Here is a 19194-nt window from a genome sequence, read left to right as displayed (position 1 = left end):
CAGAGCATCTGTAATGACTATGTAATAGTCCCACTATGCCCACTATGACACCATACTATGTAGGTGCTTTCACACCAAGTGACAATGAGCTTAAATTCCCACACAAGACCTATTAATAGGTTGGGTATTATCACCTTTATAGATGACAAGAAAACTGAGCGATTATTACAAATCCAAGCCTCAAAAACTGAGCAACTTTCCCAGGATCAAACTAAATACGGAGCTGGGATTTAAATCTATCATTCTGACTCCAAAGACCATTTTCTTTTCATTATACCACCCTGACCCTAACTCAACAATCTATATTGGTTTACAATCCTTTATAGCATCAAATCCCAAGTAAGGCATACATACAAGTGCTGTCAAACTGCTCTACCCTTGGTTCTTCCTATCTAGCACTATGTTTTCCACTCCTTTCAAGAAAACCTGCTGGCCAATTCCCACCCCCCACACTACTCAATTATTTCTGTCTCTAAACTTTTAGACAAGCCATGTTTCCAAACCAAAATGCCCTGCTGCTCCCTCTCCATGAAACTTTGTCAAAATTTTGCTCAAAATTCACCTCCATGATATCTTTTATAATGACCTCCACTCAAAACTATTCCAAAGAAGAATCCTTGTAAATCAAGCCATGTGAAGTGGCCAGTGCCAGAGAAAGAGGAAGCTAAGGGCACAGGTGAAGGCACCTTCACTAAGTAAGAGAACTTGGAAACGAGCATCCTAGATTACTGAGACTATCAAATGCAGCATCCTCCTTTTTTAGCTCATAAAACCCAACTAGGAATTCCGCACTTATCCTCTTCCTCTTCCTTCACGTCCCTAGCCAAGACAACAAACCCAAACCTGAAAAACCACAATATTCCCTGAAAATCAGAGCTGCTACCACCTGTCCCTTAGCCTAAGTCAGGGTGCTCAAAAATAATAGTCATGATATTTGTTTTAGATATTCTGTCAACCTCTCAAAACGAAATACAATATACAGAAATATGAGCTTGTAGCTGGCTTATGTCTTCTTCTTATGAGTAATTACACTTCACGTTTGTTTATCCCATTTTCCCCAAATGATAATAATATCCACAACAGTGAAACCTGTATCTTCTCTTTTTCTGGGTTACCTCTTGTATATGTGGTACAGTTAATTCTCTCTATATAACAAGCACTCCAATCCATTGACTGGTCCTAAAATCTAATTCAACAAGGTGGACAATGAACAAACAATGAGCAGCCTCCTACAAAAGGGTCAAGCAGGGATCCCTAAGTGGCTCAGTGGTTGAGCATCTGCCTTCAGCTCAGGGTATGATCCCAGGGTCCTGGGATCGAGTCCCGCATCAGGTTCCCACAGAGAGCCTACTTCTCCCTCTGCCTATGTCTCTACCTCTGTGTGTCTCTCATGAATATTTAAAATCTTTAAAAAAAGTGTCAAGCAGTGAGAATAGTGAGTATAGGGCAGTGGAAACAATGAATTATATATGTGTCAACTATACCTCAATTAAAAGTTGTAAAAAATTAAAAGTCAAAAAGAAAAAGGAACTATGATCAGTAGCCCTACGTTCTAGACCACAGAACTAAGCTCCTCAAGATAGGAAAATTAATTTTATTATCTTTGTACAATACTGTCATAGTTTATAGCCCATAATAGGTGCTCAATAAAAGTCTAGTAATCTGAATTATTGAATTTGTTAAGGTCTGCCACTACTTAACTTATAGAACTTTTTTTTTTAAAGATTTTATTTATTTATTCATGAGAGACACACGGAGAGAGAGGCAGAGACACAGGCAGAGAGAGAAGCAGGCCCCGTGCAGGGAGCCTGATGCGGGACTCAATCCGGGGACTCCAGGATCATGCCCTGAACCAAAGGCAGACGCTTAACCACAGAGCCACCTGGGCGTCCCTAGAACTTTTAATAAAGGCTCACATCTTATTAAAGTCAAGGTCTAAATCTGTGATGAGGTTAGTAATAAATAATTACTAAGACTCCTTCCAGCTCTGATTCTGATTCTACATGTAGCACCTTACACCAGGGAGAGAAATCTGTATTGTGAGCAAGCATTAAGTGCATTCTGTCACCATTACAGGTGGTGGGTGATTAACAGAAGTGGAGCTAATAAATACATGTGCTCATTTATATATGTCATTGTAAATACTTAACCCTCTTTGAACTACCAAGTCCTTAAGGGCAAAGGCTGAGTTTGAATAGTATCTAAAACAGTGCCATGAACCCTGCAGGTACTTAAGTACCAGATGATAAGGACAGCATTAGCATCCTTACTTGGCATTCACCAAGAATTTGGGAATAACCACTATGAGGAATAAATGTCTGAGAACATGCCCCAGAACAAAAAAAGCAGCTACATGGAACTGAGCTGACAGAGAGAAGCACAGGACAGAGAGCAGGAATAACGGCAGAAAGCATACACAGAAACAAAATAGACTACACAGCAAGAAAATGAACTGGAATGCTCTACTGATGACACTAGAGAATCACCTGAGTGGCAAAGGGGCTGCAAGCTCCCCATTGTCTGCTGATATCTTCGGCTTTCATCTTCTGCTACCTCAGTGATGTCTGAATAGTCCACAGCATCTTCTGTACTCCTGATCCATCCTATAAATAAAAGGAGGGGCAGGTATATTTCAACAAAGAGCAAGTAACTCTCACTCCCAAGTGAGCAAGTAAATGCCCACTGAAAAGTGTGTACATGGTTAAGTGGCTAGCCTCCTCCCCCACTTTACTCCCCATGACCCCAGACTTCACCTTCATCATTTACCAGGGCACCATCGGTCCCAGCCAATTCTTCGTTTGCCGTGAGTTCAGTGATCAGGCTGCCCAGACCCAAAGCCCCCAAGCCTGCCAAGTGCTTCTTACACTCCTGAAAAAGGGACAGCACCAGAGTCGAAGATAACAACTAAACCTAAGTTTCCCACACCACAAGGCTTATTTCTCTGGTCCAGCACAAAGCTATAAATCCATATTAAATACAACTCTACAGTGTGCTAAAAGGAGCATCACCTTCCAGAACTGTAAAGTAAATCTTCTGCTAAACTCCACACATTAATCAGATCTTTATTAACATAGTATGTCCAACTTCATTACCATGCTTTAATAAGATTATTCAAAGAACCATCACCAAGACTAAACAAAGGGAACAGCAATTCTCTAAAGCCTAAAGCAAACAAGATCATTGGGATTAGAGAAGGGACGGCAAGAACTTTTTTTGCTACCTTTTGTGTGTTTGTGTATGATGCAGATGAGGAATATTGATCAATATTTTCTCCTTGAGAAAATGAACCTAAATCAAAGTAGGTAAGGCTCATCTGGACACAGAAAACAATTTCATGAATGCCAGTGAACACCGGGAAAACTACCTAGGAAGTAGACCAGAAGGGGGTCTGTCCCTAATAGTTTAAACATTCACGGTTCTATGAACTGAGGCCTGAACCACAGGATTTGTTACAGGGTCTGTCCAGTCCTCTTGCTCTAGAGCCACCTCCGGTCAAAGATGGTCAGAAGGTGCCGTTTCAAGAATCTTCAAGGGTCTCATAGCAACGGCTTAAAAGCAACGTCACTAGGTCACGCTATTTTTCCGGCTGCCTTGTTAGGATGAATATCATCCCCAAAGCCGCCCACATCAGCGCTCGGCCTACGAGGGCTTCCCTACAAATCTCTCTTCTCCCCATGCTCACGCACAACTGAGCCTGCACGCTCAACGTTATAGACACTCTACTAGGATACACACTCCGTTTCTGGTTTCCTCTCTTTACATTAACCGCGCCCTTTCACAGAGGCTCTACTCTAACCATCCTCTACTCTGCTCACCCCACCGCCTCTCCTCAGCCGCACCACCCCCTACCCTATCCCGACGCCCACCCCCCTCACATCGTCCAAGACGCTTTCCCCCTCCAGCTGCCCGGCTCCATTGATGTTGCCAAAAAGGAAACCGGTTAGAGAAAATGGGCCGCCTCCAGCAGAATCTTCATCGCTGTCCGTGTCTGACATGATGGCGCTGGTAGTGTCTCCGGCGGCTACAGGCAGCAGCAAATCCCAGCCAGGTCCCATAGACCGGAAATAAAAACATCAGTCGCCCAGAAGTGACTTACAGGGCTCCTTGACCTCACCAGGCCCTACCGGATGTGGAAAGGGGTGGTGGTGGGAATAACCGGAAAGACGGGCGGTCCTACGAAAAAGGAAAATTGGTTGCACTACTTTACTAACGGCTTCTGATTCGACCATACGCGATCAGGAGGTTGGGTATGTGGAAAGCGGTTGGTCAAAGAAAACGTTTGGTCCCGCCCCCTTTAACTTATCTGAGCAACAGCATTCTCTGTGCGTTGGGTAGAGCCACAGCTGTTTCTCCAATCATAAGGAGCTGCCTGGGTCACGTAGCCTACGCCCTAGTGACTGCGACTCACCACGGCCGTGGTACGCGGAAGTGAAGGTTAGAAGCAGGCTTTTCCTTCGTCCAGCTGTTTTGCCGCTTCGTGTTAAGGAGAAACTGGCCATCAATCGCACTGTGCCAGAGGTACCTATGCAAGTTGTTTTGAATTGATTGACATTTTCCCCATGGAAATGGAGTCCCCTCCCCCTCGTTTTCTTTCGGGAGATGTGAAAAAGATGAGTAAAAGAACCTACCCTTCACCTAGATTAACATTTTTACAGGTTTGCTTTTTTAAAGTTTCTGAACCACTTGAAGGTAGGTTACAAAAATATTGTGATTCTCCAGCCCTAAAAATATTTTTCTACATAACCACAAAATTATTGCATCTTAAAAGTTAGTATTAAATCATTATCATTTAACATACAGTTCATATTGGGATTTCACCAGTTGGACGCCTAGGTGGTTCAGCGGTTGAGCATCTGCCTTTGGCTCCGGGTGCGGGTCCCGGATCCGGGGATCGAATCCCGCATCGGGCTCCCCGCGGGGAGCCTGCTTCTCCCTCTGCCTATGTCTGTATTTACCTCATAAATAAATTAATTAATTTAAAAAAGAGAGATTTCCCCAGTTGTCCTGGTTGGAGCATTTTACACTTCAATCCAAGATCCATTTGAGGTTCTTGCACCGCACTTGGTAATCTCCCTTCAGCCTTAATCCAGAAACACCAGCCTTTTCTTGATGTTGCATGACACTAAATTTTTTTGGGGGGAGAATCCAGGCAAGTTGTCTTGAAAATATCCCATATTCTGAATTCATCTGATTGTTTCTTCGAATTGGTTAAGGTTAAATATTTCACCGACCATCAGAAGGCAAAAAGTCAGGTTGTCACAAAATTGGTGCTGCTCTATTTGAGCACCAGATCTCTCCATTGCACAGGCACATTTTTCCTTTTGTAATTAGTAAATAGGGTTGAGATTGTGTGAATATTCACCCAGTGGGTTTAGCATCCTTTAATGATCCTTGCCTGAATCAGTTATGTTGAGTGCAAAATGATGATTTTTCTAATTCTTAAATTCCTTCTACATTTATTTTTTTAAAAGATTTATTTATTTATTTATTCAGAGAGAGCGAAAGAGAGGCAGAGACACAGGCAGAGAGAGAAGCAGGCTCCATGCAGGGAGCCCGACGTGGGACTCGATTCCGGGTCCCCAGGATCACACCCCGGGCTGCAGGCGGCGCTAAATCGCTGCGCCACCGGGGCTGCCCTCCTTCTACATTTATTAAGTGGACTTACTCAGTAAAGAACTTGCTCTTACCTCCCTTCTCCCATTTTTATTTTTATGTGTTATAATGTAGCACCATCATTATCCTTTTTGATGCTCAAACTGTTCCAAATTTGTCCAGTGGGAACCACTTCACTCTGGCTCCTGTGTTATTGGCGGAGTACTTCCTTGGTTTTTGGCACAAGATGTTCTAGGCTTACTCTCTACATTCCCTGTCCCAGACCTGATTTAAGCCATTTCTCCAAGGAGCCCTGATTTCTTTTAGTGGAGAATTATATTTAGAAACTGGGGCATCATTGCTTAATAGGCCCTTTCAGTGGAGAGAACTAAAAAAAAAAATGAGTTTAAAGGACACCCGGCTGGCTCAGTCAGTAGAACAAGTGACTCTTGATCTTGGGGCCATGAGTTCAAGCCCCACATTGGGTGAAGAGCTTACTTTTAAAACAATAGAAATTTTAAAAAATGAGTTTATACTAATACCTCCAATTCAAGTCCAACACCACAGGGTTCTCCTTCACTTTTACCTATTTCATATTTCTGTCTTGCTTTTCTTACAATTAAAATTCTGGTTCCCGGGCAGCCCGGGTGGCTCAGCAGTTTAGTGCCGCCTTCCGCCCAGGGTGTGATCCTGGAGACCCAGGATTGTCCGGGGACATGGGCAGCAGAGAGAGAGAGAGAAGCAGACTCCCCGCTGAGCAGGGAGCCAGACTCAGGGTTTGATCCCAGGGCCCTAGGATCATGACCTGAGCTGAAAGCAGATGCTTAACCAACTGAGCCACCCAGGCGCCCTAAGTGTACTTTATACTGCTTCTTAGATGCTTATGCTTAAGGAAAAGCAGATTCAGCAAGAGGGGGATGGAGGCTTATGGAAAGGGGAAGGGGACTTCAGATACTATAAATACTCAAGATGGTATTCTTGCCTCAAAACTTGGTTTTGCATAAATATACCATATGACCCAGCAATTCCCAGCACTCCAGTTTATATCCAAGAGAACTGAAAACATGTCCACAAAAAAACCTTGTATACAAGGCAACAGCACTATTCATAATAGCCAAAAGATAGAAACAACCCAAATTTCCCTCAGTTATAAATAGATTAAATATTTTATATCCATACAATGGAATATTATTCAGCAATAAAAAGAAATGAAGGAGGGGTGCCTGCCTGGCTCAGTCAGTGGAGCATGTGACTTTTGATCTTGGTGTTGTGAGTTCAAGCCCTACATTGGGTGTAGAGATGATAAATAAACTTTAAAAATCTGCCCCCCCAAGAAAGTACCCATATACGCTGCAATATAGATAAACCTTGAAAACATTATGCTAAATAGAGAAAGTGAGTTGCAAATGACCACATATTGGGTGTGCCTGAGTGGCTCAGTCAGGACAGCATGCAACTCTTGTTCTCAGGGTCTTCCTGATTAAAAAAAAAGACCACATATTGATTCCATGTACATGAAATACTCAGAAAAAGCAAAGTAGATTACTAGTTGCCTAGGGCTGGGGGTGGGATTAACTGCATGAGGGATCCCTTTGGGGTGATGGAAATGTTCTAAAATTGGATTTTAGGGGCACCTCAGTGGTTGAGCGTCTGCCTTTGGCTCAGGTTGTGATCCCAGGATTCTGGGATTGAGTCTTGCATCGGGCTCCCTGCAGGGAGCCTGCTTCTCCCTCTTTTATGTCTCTCTCTCTCTGTGTCTCTCATGAATAAATAAAATCTTTAAAAAAATAAAAATGGGATGTTAGTTGGGGTGCCCAGGTAGCTCAGTTGGTAACATGCAACTCTTGATCTCAGGGTTGTAAATTTGAGCCCCACATTGGGTATAGAGATTACTTAAAAATATTTTTAAAAAATAAAACTGGGTTTTGGTGACAGCTGCATGAGTCAGTAAATTTACTAAAAGTCATTACACTGTACACCTGGAATGGGTGAATTTTTTTGGTATGTGGTTTTCAAAGCAAAACACATCAGTTGCTCTTCCTTACTAGTCACTTAATAGTGCACCAGCGCTATATATGATTAACAGTATCAGTTCATTTTTATGACAGAGGATGGAGACCTTGAGATAACTGCAAGAGGCAAAGGACATTAAATATTATGTCCTATATTTACAAGCCCTGGCACCTAGCACTGTAATACCTATAACACAATAGGAGTTTGATAATTATTTACTGAATGTAGTGTGATAAGTGAGAAAAATCGCCTACAGGAAACTAAATGGTCTGTCACTAGTGAAAACCAGCAGGAACTAGAGAATCAATGTTAGCAGGGAAGACAGCTCCCTATCCTGTCTGAGGTAGAAAAATAAGTACAGTTACACACAGGTGTAATGTGCAATACAATTATAGTCCTTTCATCCTTTGCAAGTTTAAAGGCATTTAGAAACCACTCAGAGCAAAGGAGGAAGGTTGAGGAATTTTTGATTTTTAGAAAGCAACAGACCCGGTAAAATCAGAAAAGTTTATTACCATTCATTACAAACAATTGAAAAGTGACTATTAGCATGTTAGTCTTCATACAAATTCCTTTTAAGTATAAAAACAAGATGTCAGTGTATGTTTAAGACCATCAGATCAGTCTAATACAGAACCATACTCTCAGACTTGTGGGTCACACCTCCATTCCTAAGAGGATATGAGTTTGACCAAACCCAGCCCAGGCTTACATTTGGCAATGTGCTACGCAAAGTGAGAGCAGGAGGCACTATTATAAGCCAATTAAAAAGATTTCAGTAGCTAAATGGAAAGTTCCCAGACACCAGTGACAGCCATGTTTCTAGCCCCTTTCAACCATGAAGTCCTGTAAGCACCTCAGGCAGCATCAATCAGAACATCCTGAGACCAGAATACACTCAAGCAATAGGTGCCTCATTTGGCTGCCTGTAGGAAAACTCAGTGAATACACAGAGCAGTTGGCACACATGCCCACAGGCCAATTGACTCCTACAGTCACCACACTACTATAATGGACCCCCACTTTCCAAAGTGTTACTGGGCCTTAGTTAAGGAGGGCCACCCTCACCCTCTTCCAGTTAACAACCTGCTCATACAGGGTCCCTACAACCCCATAACAGGAAGCTCTGGGCCAAACACCAGAAATAAATACAGTACACTGAAATTGAGAAAGAAGACATCTACGAGACAATACTATTCATCATGGATCCTCCACAGTTTTAGACAATAAATGGTGTAGAAATGAATTACTATATGGAGTGGAAAGTGCAGTGATAAAGGAAAAGCAAAACAGAACACTTTAGTCTATGGTGAGGGAGAGGAGAAAAGGAAGAATAGTGAGCTTATGTAACCTTTTACCTTCTAACAATACTTGGTATCTGCTTGACCTCTGGGTTTCAAGTTCTCAGAGAATAAGGGTGCCAGATTTAGCAAATAAAAATACATGATGTCCCATTAAATTTGAGTTTCAGATAAAGAGCAAATAATTTCTCATTCTATGTCCCAAATATTGCATGGTACCTACTTACACTAAAGAATTATTTACTCTCTTTTATCTGGCAACTGTATCCAGGAGGTTCAGTTAACCTGAGGACTAATCTTATCATATATTAACAAAGAGCAACAGTAAGACTATCACAGAGCAAAACAGAGACACTTCATTCACCACAGAAGGAGGTATGTGATTCTTTTAATTCCATTTCCCAAACTCTCGAAGATCCAATGCTTATTTTGGCAGGGTGAGAGGGTATGTGCAGAGTGGAGTTGTCAACCACCATCTGCCAGGTAGAGTTTTCCTTCCATATCAAATGAAGGTCAAAAGTACAACTAGGGAGAATAAGGAGAAGCAGGCTTACTGGGGTAAGGAATCTGACTCGTACTGCACCTGGGCAGGCTGAACAACTCCAGCAAAATCCCCACAAATGTGACAGCCCTGGGGTCTGGAGATCCTACATACTCCCAACTTTCTTGGGGCAACTAAAAGACTTCAAAGGCAACCAGGACTGAAAACACACACACACACACACACACACACACACACACACACACACACAATATAGAGGAGGGAGGAACAGGAAGAGAGCAAGGTAGGACGCTGAGAACAATCACATAACTCCCTGATAATGACTGGAAGAACATTTTGGTTGGTGGGTTGGTTGATTTATGGGGTTAACCTTCAGTGGTCTTTCCCTAAAGCAGAAGCTGACAGAAAAAAAGGGCCTCATAGAGACCTCAAGGACACAGCTTTATGGGGGATTAATTCCACATCACTAGGGCCATAATCTGATAGCAGATCCGCCCATCAGACCCCACATCCAATGCACTATCATGACTAAGTACCAAACCCACCTCCTAAGGGTCAGAGAGGAACTAGTAACAAGTCCATGGCGATAAAATTCCTCTCAAAGGCCTAAAGAAGGAAACATCAAAAAGCACAGGACCACAGTTATGCTTTTTCTCACAGCCTCTTTGGGAATTTCTAGTTCCTATTAGCCCAGAATCTCTGAAATTGTTTCTAGAGATGTTAACAGGTGTTGCATGGACCCAAAAAAAGTTCAGTGAAATAAATTTGGGAAATATTGCCAAATAAATACATCATACATTTGTACGACAATACAAATATTGTCATACATTCCTGCAGCAGAGGAAACTTCAGCTTTATTGAAATCACTGGCTATCGGAAGGGAGGTAGGTGAGGGACTGGGGTAGATAGGTGATGGGGATTAAGGTGGAGGGCACTTGTGATGAGCACCAGGTCCGTGTGGCAGTATTGAATCCCTATCTTGCACACCTGAAATTAATAGTACACTGTGTGTTAACTAACTAGGATTTAAATAAACATTTAACACCCCACTGGTTCCTGACTTATTTGACCACAGAACCTTGTTACAGAACATTTATCTATTAGTATCTCCCAGTACTTTGAAAAAAAATGCTGCTTAAGCACTTTTGCAAGCATGTCTCATCTCAAGAACATGCCGACATTGGGAACACCCAGAAATCACACATAAGATGGCTTTCCAAAATTAGTATATCAAGAAGCTTAAGGCCATGATATGAAAACTGTAGATTTGTCCTTCTTTGAGGCACTTGTTCAATAGTAAATATGGCTAGGAAAGCCACATTTAGAGGTGAAAGTCAGTCTCTCTCTCATTCTCTCTCTCTTCCTCCACAAACTTCCAAGCAGCCAGGTATAAACTAGGCTGTCTTTGTTCCTCCAATAGCCTGGAGTCTAGGGTTTCTGGGAAGAGACAAATGGCTCATGCTGGCATTGTCCAATGCTATCAAAGGAGTCCCTCTTTTTCTCCCTAGGTGCAGTCTCCAAGTAGCACCCCCCGAAGCTATAACAGTACACACTTCTTGGTGCTCTTCTTTGTAGCAGGGTAAAGCACAGCCCGGACAGCTTCTGAAAACACCTCATGCACTCCATCCTGCAGCAGGGCCGAACATTCCAGATACTTCACTGCCCCTACTTGTTTGGCCAGGGAAGTGCCTTGCTGAGGAGTTGTGGGCACTAGGCTCTGTTCCTTCAGCTTCTTCACTGTCTCAACATCATTCCGCAGGTCTCTCTTGGTCCCTACAAGCAGAACAGGTACATTGGGGCAGTGATGGGAGACCTCCGGGTGCCACTTATGCCTCACGTTGGCATACGAGGATGGGTTGCCAATGGAAAAACAAATGACAAAGATATTGGTCTGGGGGTAGGACAGCGTTCGCAGTCGGTCATACTCCTCTTGGCCAGCTGTGTCCCACAGGTTCAGGCTGACGATCTGGCCATCTACAGAGGTCTGGGCGCTGTAGTTGTCAAAGACAGTGGGGATATACTCCTCAGGAAAGGCATTTGTTGTGTAACTGATGAGGAGGCAGGTCTTCCCGACAGCCCCATCTCCTACAACCACACATTTGATTGTCTGCATTCTTCCCTTGGAGTCCTGTGTGCAAAAGAGAAAGAAAAAATGTTCACAGATGCTGGGTTCATCTGGAGGGCCTAAGCTTTGTCAACATTTCTCTCTGAGGAGAAAGAGAGGAGTGTAGACCCCCACCACCACCACCACTGCCCATCCCCTTAACACCATAGAAGAGTCAGCTGGGAAAGGCTATATAGGGCAAGAGTTCTTACCGTGGAGTCCATGAACTGCTAGAGGATAAACTTCAATAGATCCTAGAAGCCGCCTCTGAAGTATGTAATATTATGTGTATGTACATAAGTGAATTTTTCTGGAAAGAAGATCCAAAACCCATCAGATTGTCACAAAGGGCTGTGAGCCCATAAAGATTAAAAACCACTCATATACTTAGATATTTATGTTACACTGTTGTCATGACATCTGGCTGTACTCTACCAAAGGTGCTAAAACACAGTGGGTGCTCCATAAATGTAAACTATTTTTCTTTAAATATTTAATTTATTTATTCATGAGAGACACACAGAGAGAGGCAAAGACATAGGCAGAGGGAGAAGTAGGCTTCCTGCAGGGAAGCCTGGGATCACCACCTGAGCTGGAGGCAGACACTCAACCACTCAACCTCTGAGCCATCCCGGAAACTAATTTTTAAATACCACTGATGTTCAGGTGCCTGGGTGGTGCAGTCGGTTAGGCATCCAATTCTTGGTTTTGGCTCAGGTCGTGATCTCAGGGTCATGGGATCAAGCCTCACGTTGGGCTCTGTGCTCAGCACGGAGTCTGCTTGAGATTCTCCCTTCCTCTGCTCCTCCCACTCATGCATGCATGTGCTCCTTCTCTCAAACAAATAAATATTTAGAAAAACACACTGATGTAGAAAGAAAAGTTTTAAAGGTTGAAACAAAAGAAATATGGCTCTTACTTTGGGTCTGTGGTCATAGACTCAGCAAAGAAACCTGTTCCTGACAGTGACATCATAAAATTGGAGAAAAGTAGGCCAGTCAGATTTAGCCATCCAGAGAAGTAGTTAAGAGTCCAGGCTCTTATGTCAGACCACCCGGAGTCCAAAACTAGTCCTTTCTTTTTCCAAGCTTTGTGAACTTGGACAAGCTTTTAACCTGTGGCTTAAATGAAAGAATGTATGTGTAGTGCTTATTAGTATCTGCCACATAGGAAGTACTCCTTAAGTATTAGAAGTTACTATGACTTCATAATAATTCTTCTACTGTTCTGGGGAAGGCAAAAGTTCTGTAATGTGATTACAATGCTAAACAAATCAGGGATCTCATCCCCTCCCACCTTATCTTGGCAAAACCATTGGTTATACCACCACCGTACTTTCCCCATCCATTTCCTCATGAATCAAGTATTTGAAAATTAATGGTAAGGCACAGATGACCTCCCACGTTTATACCCCCATGTTAAAACATTAAAAAAATCCCCTACCCTGTCAGCGCCCCCAAAGCAGTCCATTTCCTCTAGCTTCTTAACTACTGCACTAATTTCAGACTTGATCCAGATAGCATTAGTTTCTTCAAGTATTGAAACATGGAAGAAAGGGGACAAATGTCATATGTATCTGATTACAGAAAAAATACTGAGAATCAATTAGTTCTTCACCTTGGGAATTTGGGGGGGTACATCCTTCATTCTGTTGTCTTATTAGCTACAGTCCACATTAGGCCCATATCATAAACAAAACAAAACACCTAATTTTCAGTCAGAGCAAAGAAAAGTTGGCCTTCTGGGGCACCTGGCTGGCTCAGTCAGAAGAGCATGCAACTCCTGATCTCAGGGTCATGAATTCGAGCCTCACATTGGGTGCAGATTACAGACATATATACATACATAAAGAAATAAACTTTTAAAAAAAGAAAGAAAAGTTGGCCTGAGTACGCTTCACACAACCCCACTAGAGGTACAGCCAATTCTGACTAACAAGGCATTCCACCTCGAAGCCTTCATTTCATTAGCACAGGTCCCACAGGTAAAAGTCCAGAGTGTAATTCCACTCCAGTACTCACTGACCATTAGCCCTGTTTTTTTCCATCTAGGAAGAGGCATAAGGCTCAAACATACAAGGTCAATGGAAACAGGGTAAAGTCACCATCACATTCTCTGAGAAGAGCCTTCCTTGATTTCCTCAGGCTGGATTCATTTCTTTCTCCTCTGAGTTCCTATCCTATAGCAATCACTGCGTGAACAACTCGTCTTCCCAGCCTGCTACTGGTATCATCCATTATCCAACGTCTCTGTTCAAAGTGACTGTTTTCCGGATGACCATGCATCCGAGGGAGTTGCTGAACCAGAGCAAACTCTTAGGCCCAAAGAACACTTTGCACCCCAAGCTCAGCTCCTCACATCTCTGTAATTAGGAAAAGGCATCTACACTCATTTCTGCTTATCTCCACTAACAGTCCTGGCATAATGATCTGCAGATGGGCCTTCAAGTCACACTGAGGGCTAAAGGCCTAGATGATGAAGTGCAGCTGGAACATCCCAACATCCTCACCTGTAGCAAATTCTCTGTGAAAGGGGGGGGTTCAGGAGAAGTCCCAGGTATTTTGGGGGGCTCCTCTGTATAATTAATTGAATCATTGATTCAGCCTGCATGTTCATTACTATTTTATTTACTTCTATGTATGTTTGGAATTATCCATAGTTTAAAAATACTAAAAAATATATCTAAAAGAATTGGAAAGAGGATCTCAAAGAGATACTTGTGCACCAACATTCATGGCAATATTATGCACAAGAGCCAAGAAGTGGAAATCCATCAATGGAGGAATACATGCAGAAAATGTGAGATATATAGATATATTTAACTTTGAATATTATTCAACCTTAAAAAGGAGGAAATCGTGGAGCCTCTGGCTGGCTCAATGGGTAGAGCATGCAACTCTTGATCTCAGGGCCTTGAGTTCGAGCCTCACAATGGGCACAGAGCCTACTTAAAAAAAGAGATGGGGTGCCTGAGTGGTTCAGTCGGTTAAGCATCTGCCTTTAGCTCAGGTCATGATCTGAGGGTTATGGTCTGAGGGTCCTGGGATTGAGCCCGGTGTCAGGCTCCCTGCTCAGTGGGGAGTCTGCTCCTCCTGCTTCCTCTGCCTCTTGCCCTCCCTCCCCCTACTCATGCTCTCTCTTTTGCACTCTCTAATAAATAAATAAAATCTTTAAAGTTTTTTTAAAAAAATATTTTATTTATTTATTCATGAAAGACACAGAGAGTGAGGCAGAGACATAGGCAGAGGGAGAATCAGGCTCCCTGCGGGGAGCCTGATGTGGGACTGGATCTCAGGACCCCAGGATCATGCCCTGAGCCAAAGGCAGACACTCAACCACTGAGCCACCCAGGGGTCCCAATAAATAAAATCTTTTCTTGAAAAAATAAAGGACCCTGGCTTAGAAAGCTCTGTTAATTCCAAAAGAGAGAGAGAGAAAGAGAGAGAGAGAAGGAACTCTTCATACACTACACTATGGATGAAACTTGAGGACAGGGATGCCTAGGTGGCTCAGCAGTTGAGTGCCTGCTTCAGCCTAGGGCATGATCCTGGAGTTCCAAGATGGAGTCCCACATCGGGCTCCCTGCAGGGAGCCTGCTTCTCTCTCTGCCTCTGTCTCTGTCTCTGCCTCTCTCTCTGTGTGTGTGTGTGTGTGTGTGTGTCTCATGAATAAATAAATAAAATCTTTTAAAAAACTGCTAAAAAAAAAAACCCTTAAGGACATATGCTCAAAATCAGTCACAAACAGCCATATACTGCATGATTCCACTTACATTAGGTATCTAGAGTGGTCAAACACATAAAAACAGAAAGTAGAATGGTAGTTGCCAGGGATAGGGAAGGGGAAAAAGGGGAGCTTTTTTTTTTTTAGATATATTTATTTTAGGGATGCCAGGGTGGCTCAGTGGTTGAGCATCTGCCTTTGGCTCAAATCATGATTCCAGGGTCCTGGGATCGAGTCCTGCATCAGGCTCTCTGCAGGGGGCCTGCTTTTCCCTCTGCCTATGTCTCTGCCTCTCTCTGTGTCTCTCATGAATAAATGAATAAAATCTTTTAACAAATTTTTTAAATAAAAAAATAAAGATTTATTTATTTTAGAGAGAGTGGGGAGAGGGGCAGAATCTCCAACCAGACTCCCCACTGAGCATGGATCCTGACGCAGGACTTGATCCCACAACCCTGAGATCATGACCTGAGCCAAAACAAGGAGTCAGATGCTTAACCCACTGAGCCACCCAGGCACCCCAATAGGGAGTTGTGATAAAGTTTCAGTTTTGCGGGGTGTCTCAGTCGGTTAAGCATCTTCCTCTTGATTTCTGCTCAGGTCATAATCTCAGGGTTCTGGGATCAAGCCTTGCATTGGAAGGCTCAGTGGGGAATCTGCTTGTCCCTCTGTCCATCCCCCCCTGGTGCTCACACCTTCTCTCTCTCAAATAAAATCTTTAAAAAGAAAGTTTCAGTTTTGCAAGATGAAAAGTTCTAGAGAGCTACTGCACAGCAATATGCATATAGTTAACGCTACTGTACTATATATTTTTAAATGGCTTAAAATACTAAAAATAAAATATTTTTAAAGGGTTTGGAGCTCTGAGAGAAGACTAGGAGTTGTAAGAGAAAGGCAAATGAGAAAAGTTTGTTTACCTTAGCCTCAGGATCTAGCACAATGCTGTCCTGTTACAGAATACCTACAGCTTTCCCCTCCTCATCACCACCACTATCTACAGTCTCCCAGGTACTACTACGGGCAATGCACTGCTAGAAGGGACTCAGAAAAGAGTAAAAAGAAAGACTGCTAGAAGCTTACAATCTTGTGGTAAAGACAGGACTTCTATGAAAAGGCAAACAATAATACAAAGTAATGCATGGCTCACAGGAAAAAAAAATGTTGCTAGGGGGAAGCAAAGGAAAACAAAAAAATGAGAGTTGGTTAGAGGCATTGTGCCAAATACGTTTATAGGGGCACCTGGGTGCTTCAGTGGTTGAGCATCTGCCTTCGGCCCAAATCGTGATCCCGGGGTCCTGGGATCCAGTCCCACATCAGGCTCCCTGCAGGGAGCCTGCTTTTCCCTCTGCCTATGTCTCTGCCACTCTCTATCTCTCATGAATAAATAAAATCTTTTTAAAAAATCACAAAACATTAAAAAAAGGAACAAGTGCTTTTACCTATCTTATTTAAGCCTCACAGTGGCACCATGAAGTATACATAAGAGCAGCTCAGAGATCTGTAGGTATGCCCCTAGGATTGGAAATTGGGAGAGGCCTGGTGCTGCAGAAAACCAGCACCCTCAGAAAGTTGCCTTCCGGGATCCCTGGGTGGCGCAGCGGTTTAGCGCCTGCCTTTGGCCCAGGGCGCGATCCCACGTCGGGCTCCCGGTGCATAGAGCCTGCTTCTCTCTCTCTCTCTCTCTCTCTCTGACTATCATAAATAAATAAAAATTTAAAAAAAAAAAGTTGCCTTCCAAGTCAGTCATTCGCAGTGACTTGATATTAACAGTTTCTTCTAAATTTTTCTATCTCTGACAAAGCATCCTTCTTCACATGTACAAGTCTGCATAGGAGTCAATTTTCTCCTAGGTTGGACACACAATGTAAAAGACCCAGTAACAGTCAAGACAAGAATGCAGCTCAAAGTATTCCTGTTTCTAGCACATTCTCCTCCAAGTCTCCCCCTTTCCATAAGTCCAAGTCTAATTCACTTGAAATTACTCTGGAACTTTCTGAAACCAAAACAATTCGGCAGAAGACCCCCATTTGAATTTATTACTCTCCACATTAATCCACTACCCCCGGGAAGCTTTTTCACACTGAAGACTGACTTCTTTGGTTCAAGTCCAGTGGAAGAAGGCTTTAGGACTCTCCGGGCCAAGGAAGCCTGGTGAACACTCCCCAAACCGGAGCCAGGAGAAGACTATTCCGCGGCTGGAAACTTAGCCAGAGAGGCAGTGGTAGTGACCCGGCAATACCACAAGTCCGCTCGGCACTTCCCTCACATCTTTCTCCCCCAAGGCTAGTTGGTTCCGGGACTTCATATGGACTCGCGAGCCCGGGACAGAGTCATGCCCCACATGGGATTCGCAAATAGGGAGAGCTGGCTCAGTCTCCCCTACAGGCATACACCTCATCCCACCCTCCAATGCCTTCCATCCAGGGAATGGTTCACAGACCGAGGATGGGGAGACTCAGTTAAAGAGCGGGAGTGGCGGGGGGACGTTGGGGCGGGGAGTCCCCGTAAAGATTACCTGGCAAAGTGGTCGTCCTCCTACGCTGTTCACTGCGGCGGGCAGAGGCTCCCGGGAGACTCTCGCCGGGGTGGGCAAGGCTCGGCGGGATCGGCGCCACATCCGGGCAGCTACCGAGTCCCACCCAGTCGTCAGACGCAGTCTTCGCTGAGTGCCCCGACACCTCCTGGGAAGTGGAGTTCTAGGGCCCGCCTCACTGTCTGCAAGTCACGGGCTTCTAGAACCACCCCTTGGGGTAATCCAGGTTTCCTTAGATCCGGCCCCCAGGTGCGGACCCCAAGACGAGTCACTCGCTTCAGAGCTCCCCAAGGCTCATCTTTTCCTTGGCAAAGGGAGGCTGTCCCCTTCTCCCCAGATCCCCGTTTCCCTCAAAACCAATACTAAGGAGTCAGTCAAGAAACAAATACTAGGAAAAATGGAGGCGATAAAAAAAAATGAGATAGTGAATTAGGGTTCCTTTCGGTCACCGTATTATTTTGCATTTTCTAGAGTTTCCAGTAAATGGAATCATATAGTATGCACTCTTTTTTTTAGAGGCTTTATTGAGCTATAAATTCACATACCACACAATTCACTCATTTAAATGGTACAATTCAGGGGTGACTGGCTGGTGCACTCAATAGAGCCTGTGACTCCTGATCTCGGAGTTATAAATCCCAGCCCTAGGTTTAGTGTAGAGATTGCTTACAAATAAAAAGTCTATATTTTATTTTTTAAAAATATTTTGTTTATTCATGAAAGACACACAGAGAGGCAGAGACATAGGTAGAGGGAGAAGCAGGCACCCCGCGGGGAGCCTGATGGGGGTCTTGATCCTAGGACCCAAGGATCACAACCTGAACCCAAGGCAGACAGTCAACCACTGAGCCACCCAGGCTTCCCCAAAATAAAAAAATCCTTAAAAAAATTGTACAACTTGGGACGCCTGGGTGGCTTAACAGTTAAGCGCTTCTACCTTCAGCTCAGGGCGTGATCCTAGAGACCCAGGATGGAGTCCCACATCGGGCTCCCTGCATGGAGCCTGCTTCTCCCTCTACCTATGTCTCTGTCTTTCTCTTTCTGTGTCTCTCATGAATAAATAAATAAAATCCTTTTAAAAATTTGTACAATTCAATGTTTTTTGATATGTTACATTATTAACGTTTAAAATTGTGATAAATAGGTATAACAAAATTTGTCCTTTTAACCATTTTCAAGTGTATAATTCAGTGGCATTACGTACATTCACAATGTTGTGCAAAACTGTCACAACTGATATTTCCAAAACTTTTTTTTTATCACCCCAAACAGAAATTCTGTATCCATTAAGCAATAACTTCTCATTCCCCCTGCCTCCAGCTGCTGGGAACCAACTGTCTCCATGAATTTGACTTTTCTAGCTACCTTTCATCTATTGATGGGCATTTTGTGTTTTTTTTTTCGACTTTGGACTTGTGAAAAATGC

The 19194-nt window shown here is 43.5% G+C and overlaps 2 protein-coding genes and 1 long non-coding RNA gene across 11 annotated transcripts in view; 1 reads left to right on the top strand and 2 right to left on the bottom strand.

Annotated features, from left to right (window-relative positions):
* Positions 1-4146, bottom strand: part of TAF1 (TATA-box binding protein associated factor 1) — a 71138-nt gene extending 66992 nt beyond the window's left edge. For 4 of the 8 annotated variants that reach the window (XM_038587686.1, XM_038587687.1, XM_038587690.1 and 1 more), the window contains exons 1-3: positions 3876-4146; positions 2754-2868; positions 2487-2603 (exon numbers count right to left, since the gene is read on the bottom strand). In XM_038587686.1, the coding sequence (XP_038443614.1) occupies positions 2487-2603; positions 2754-2868; positions 3876-4055 (412 nt within the window). In that variant the 5' untranslated portion in view covers positions 4056-4146. The remainder of the gene's footprint in view (positions 1-2486; positions 2604-2753; positions 2869-3875) is intronic. The other 4 variants (XM_038587688.1, XM_038587691.1, XM_038587692.1 and 1 more) reach the window with 1 other exon arrangement.
* On the top strand, positions 3580-5686 carry LOC111094969. The gene is made up of 2 exons (XR_005386330.1): positions 3580-4518; positions 5494-5686. It is a non-coding gene; the product is annotated as an uncharacterized LOC111094969 (long non-coding RNA).
* Positions 5687-8098: 2412 nt separating this feature from the next.
* On the bottom strand, positions 8099-17906 carry RHOG2 (RHOG family member 2). Of its 2 annotated transcripts, XM_038587685.1 has the most exons (3): positions 17751-17891; positions 11725-11822; positions 8099-11536 (listed from the first exon to the last, which is right to left on the bottom strand). In XM_038587685.1, exons 2-3 carry the CDS (start codon positions 11734-11736, stop codon positions 10946-10948), a joined length of 603 nt encoding a protein of 200 aa, XP_038443613.1. In that variant the 5' UTR covers positions 11737-11822; positions 17751-17891; the 3' UTR covers positions 8099-10945. The 2 variants fall into 2 exon arrangements, with proteins under 2 accessions (XP_038443613.1, XP_038443612.1); XM_038587684.1 differs by lacking the exon at positions 11725-11822 and having other exon boundaries at positions 17751-17906.
* Positions 17907-19194: the final 1288 nt, after the last annotated feature.

This window comes from Canis lupus, chromosome X (assembly GCF_011100685.1).
Source record: "Canis lupus familiaris isolate Mischka breed German Shepherd chromosome X, alternate assembly UU_Cfam_GSD_1.0, whole genome shotgun sequence".
NCBI classification, from domain to species: Eukaryota; Metazoa; Chordata; class Mammalia; order Carnivora; family Canidae; genus Canis; species Canis lupus.
Note: the sequence above shows the minus strand (reverse complement) of the source record. Positions and strands in the feature narration are given on the sequence as shown.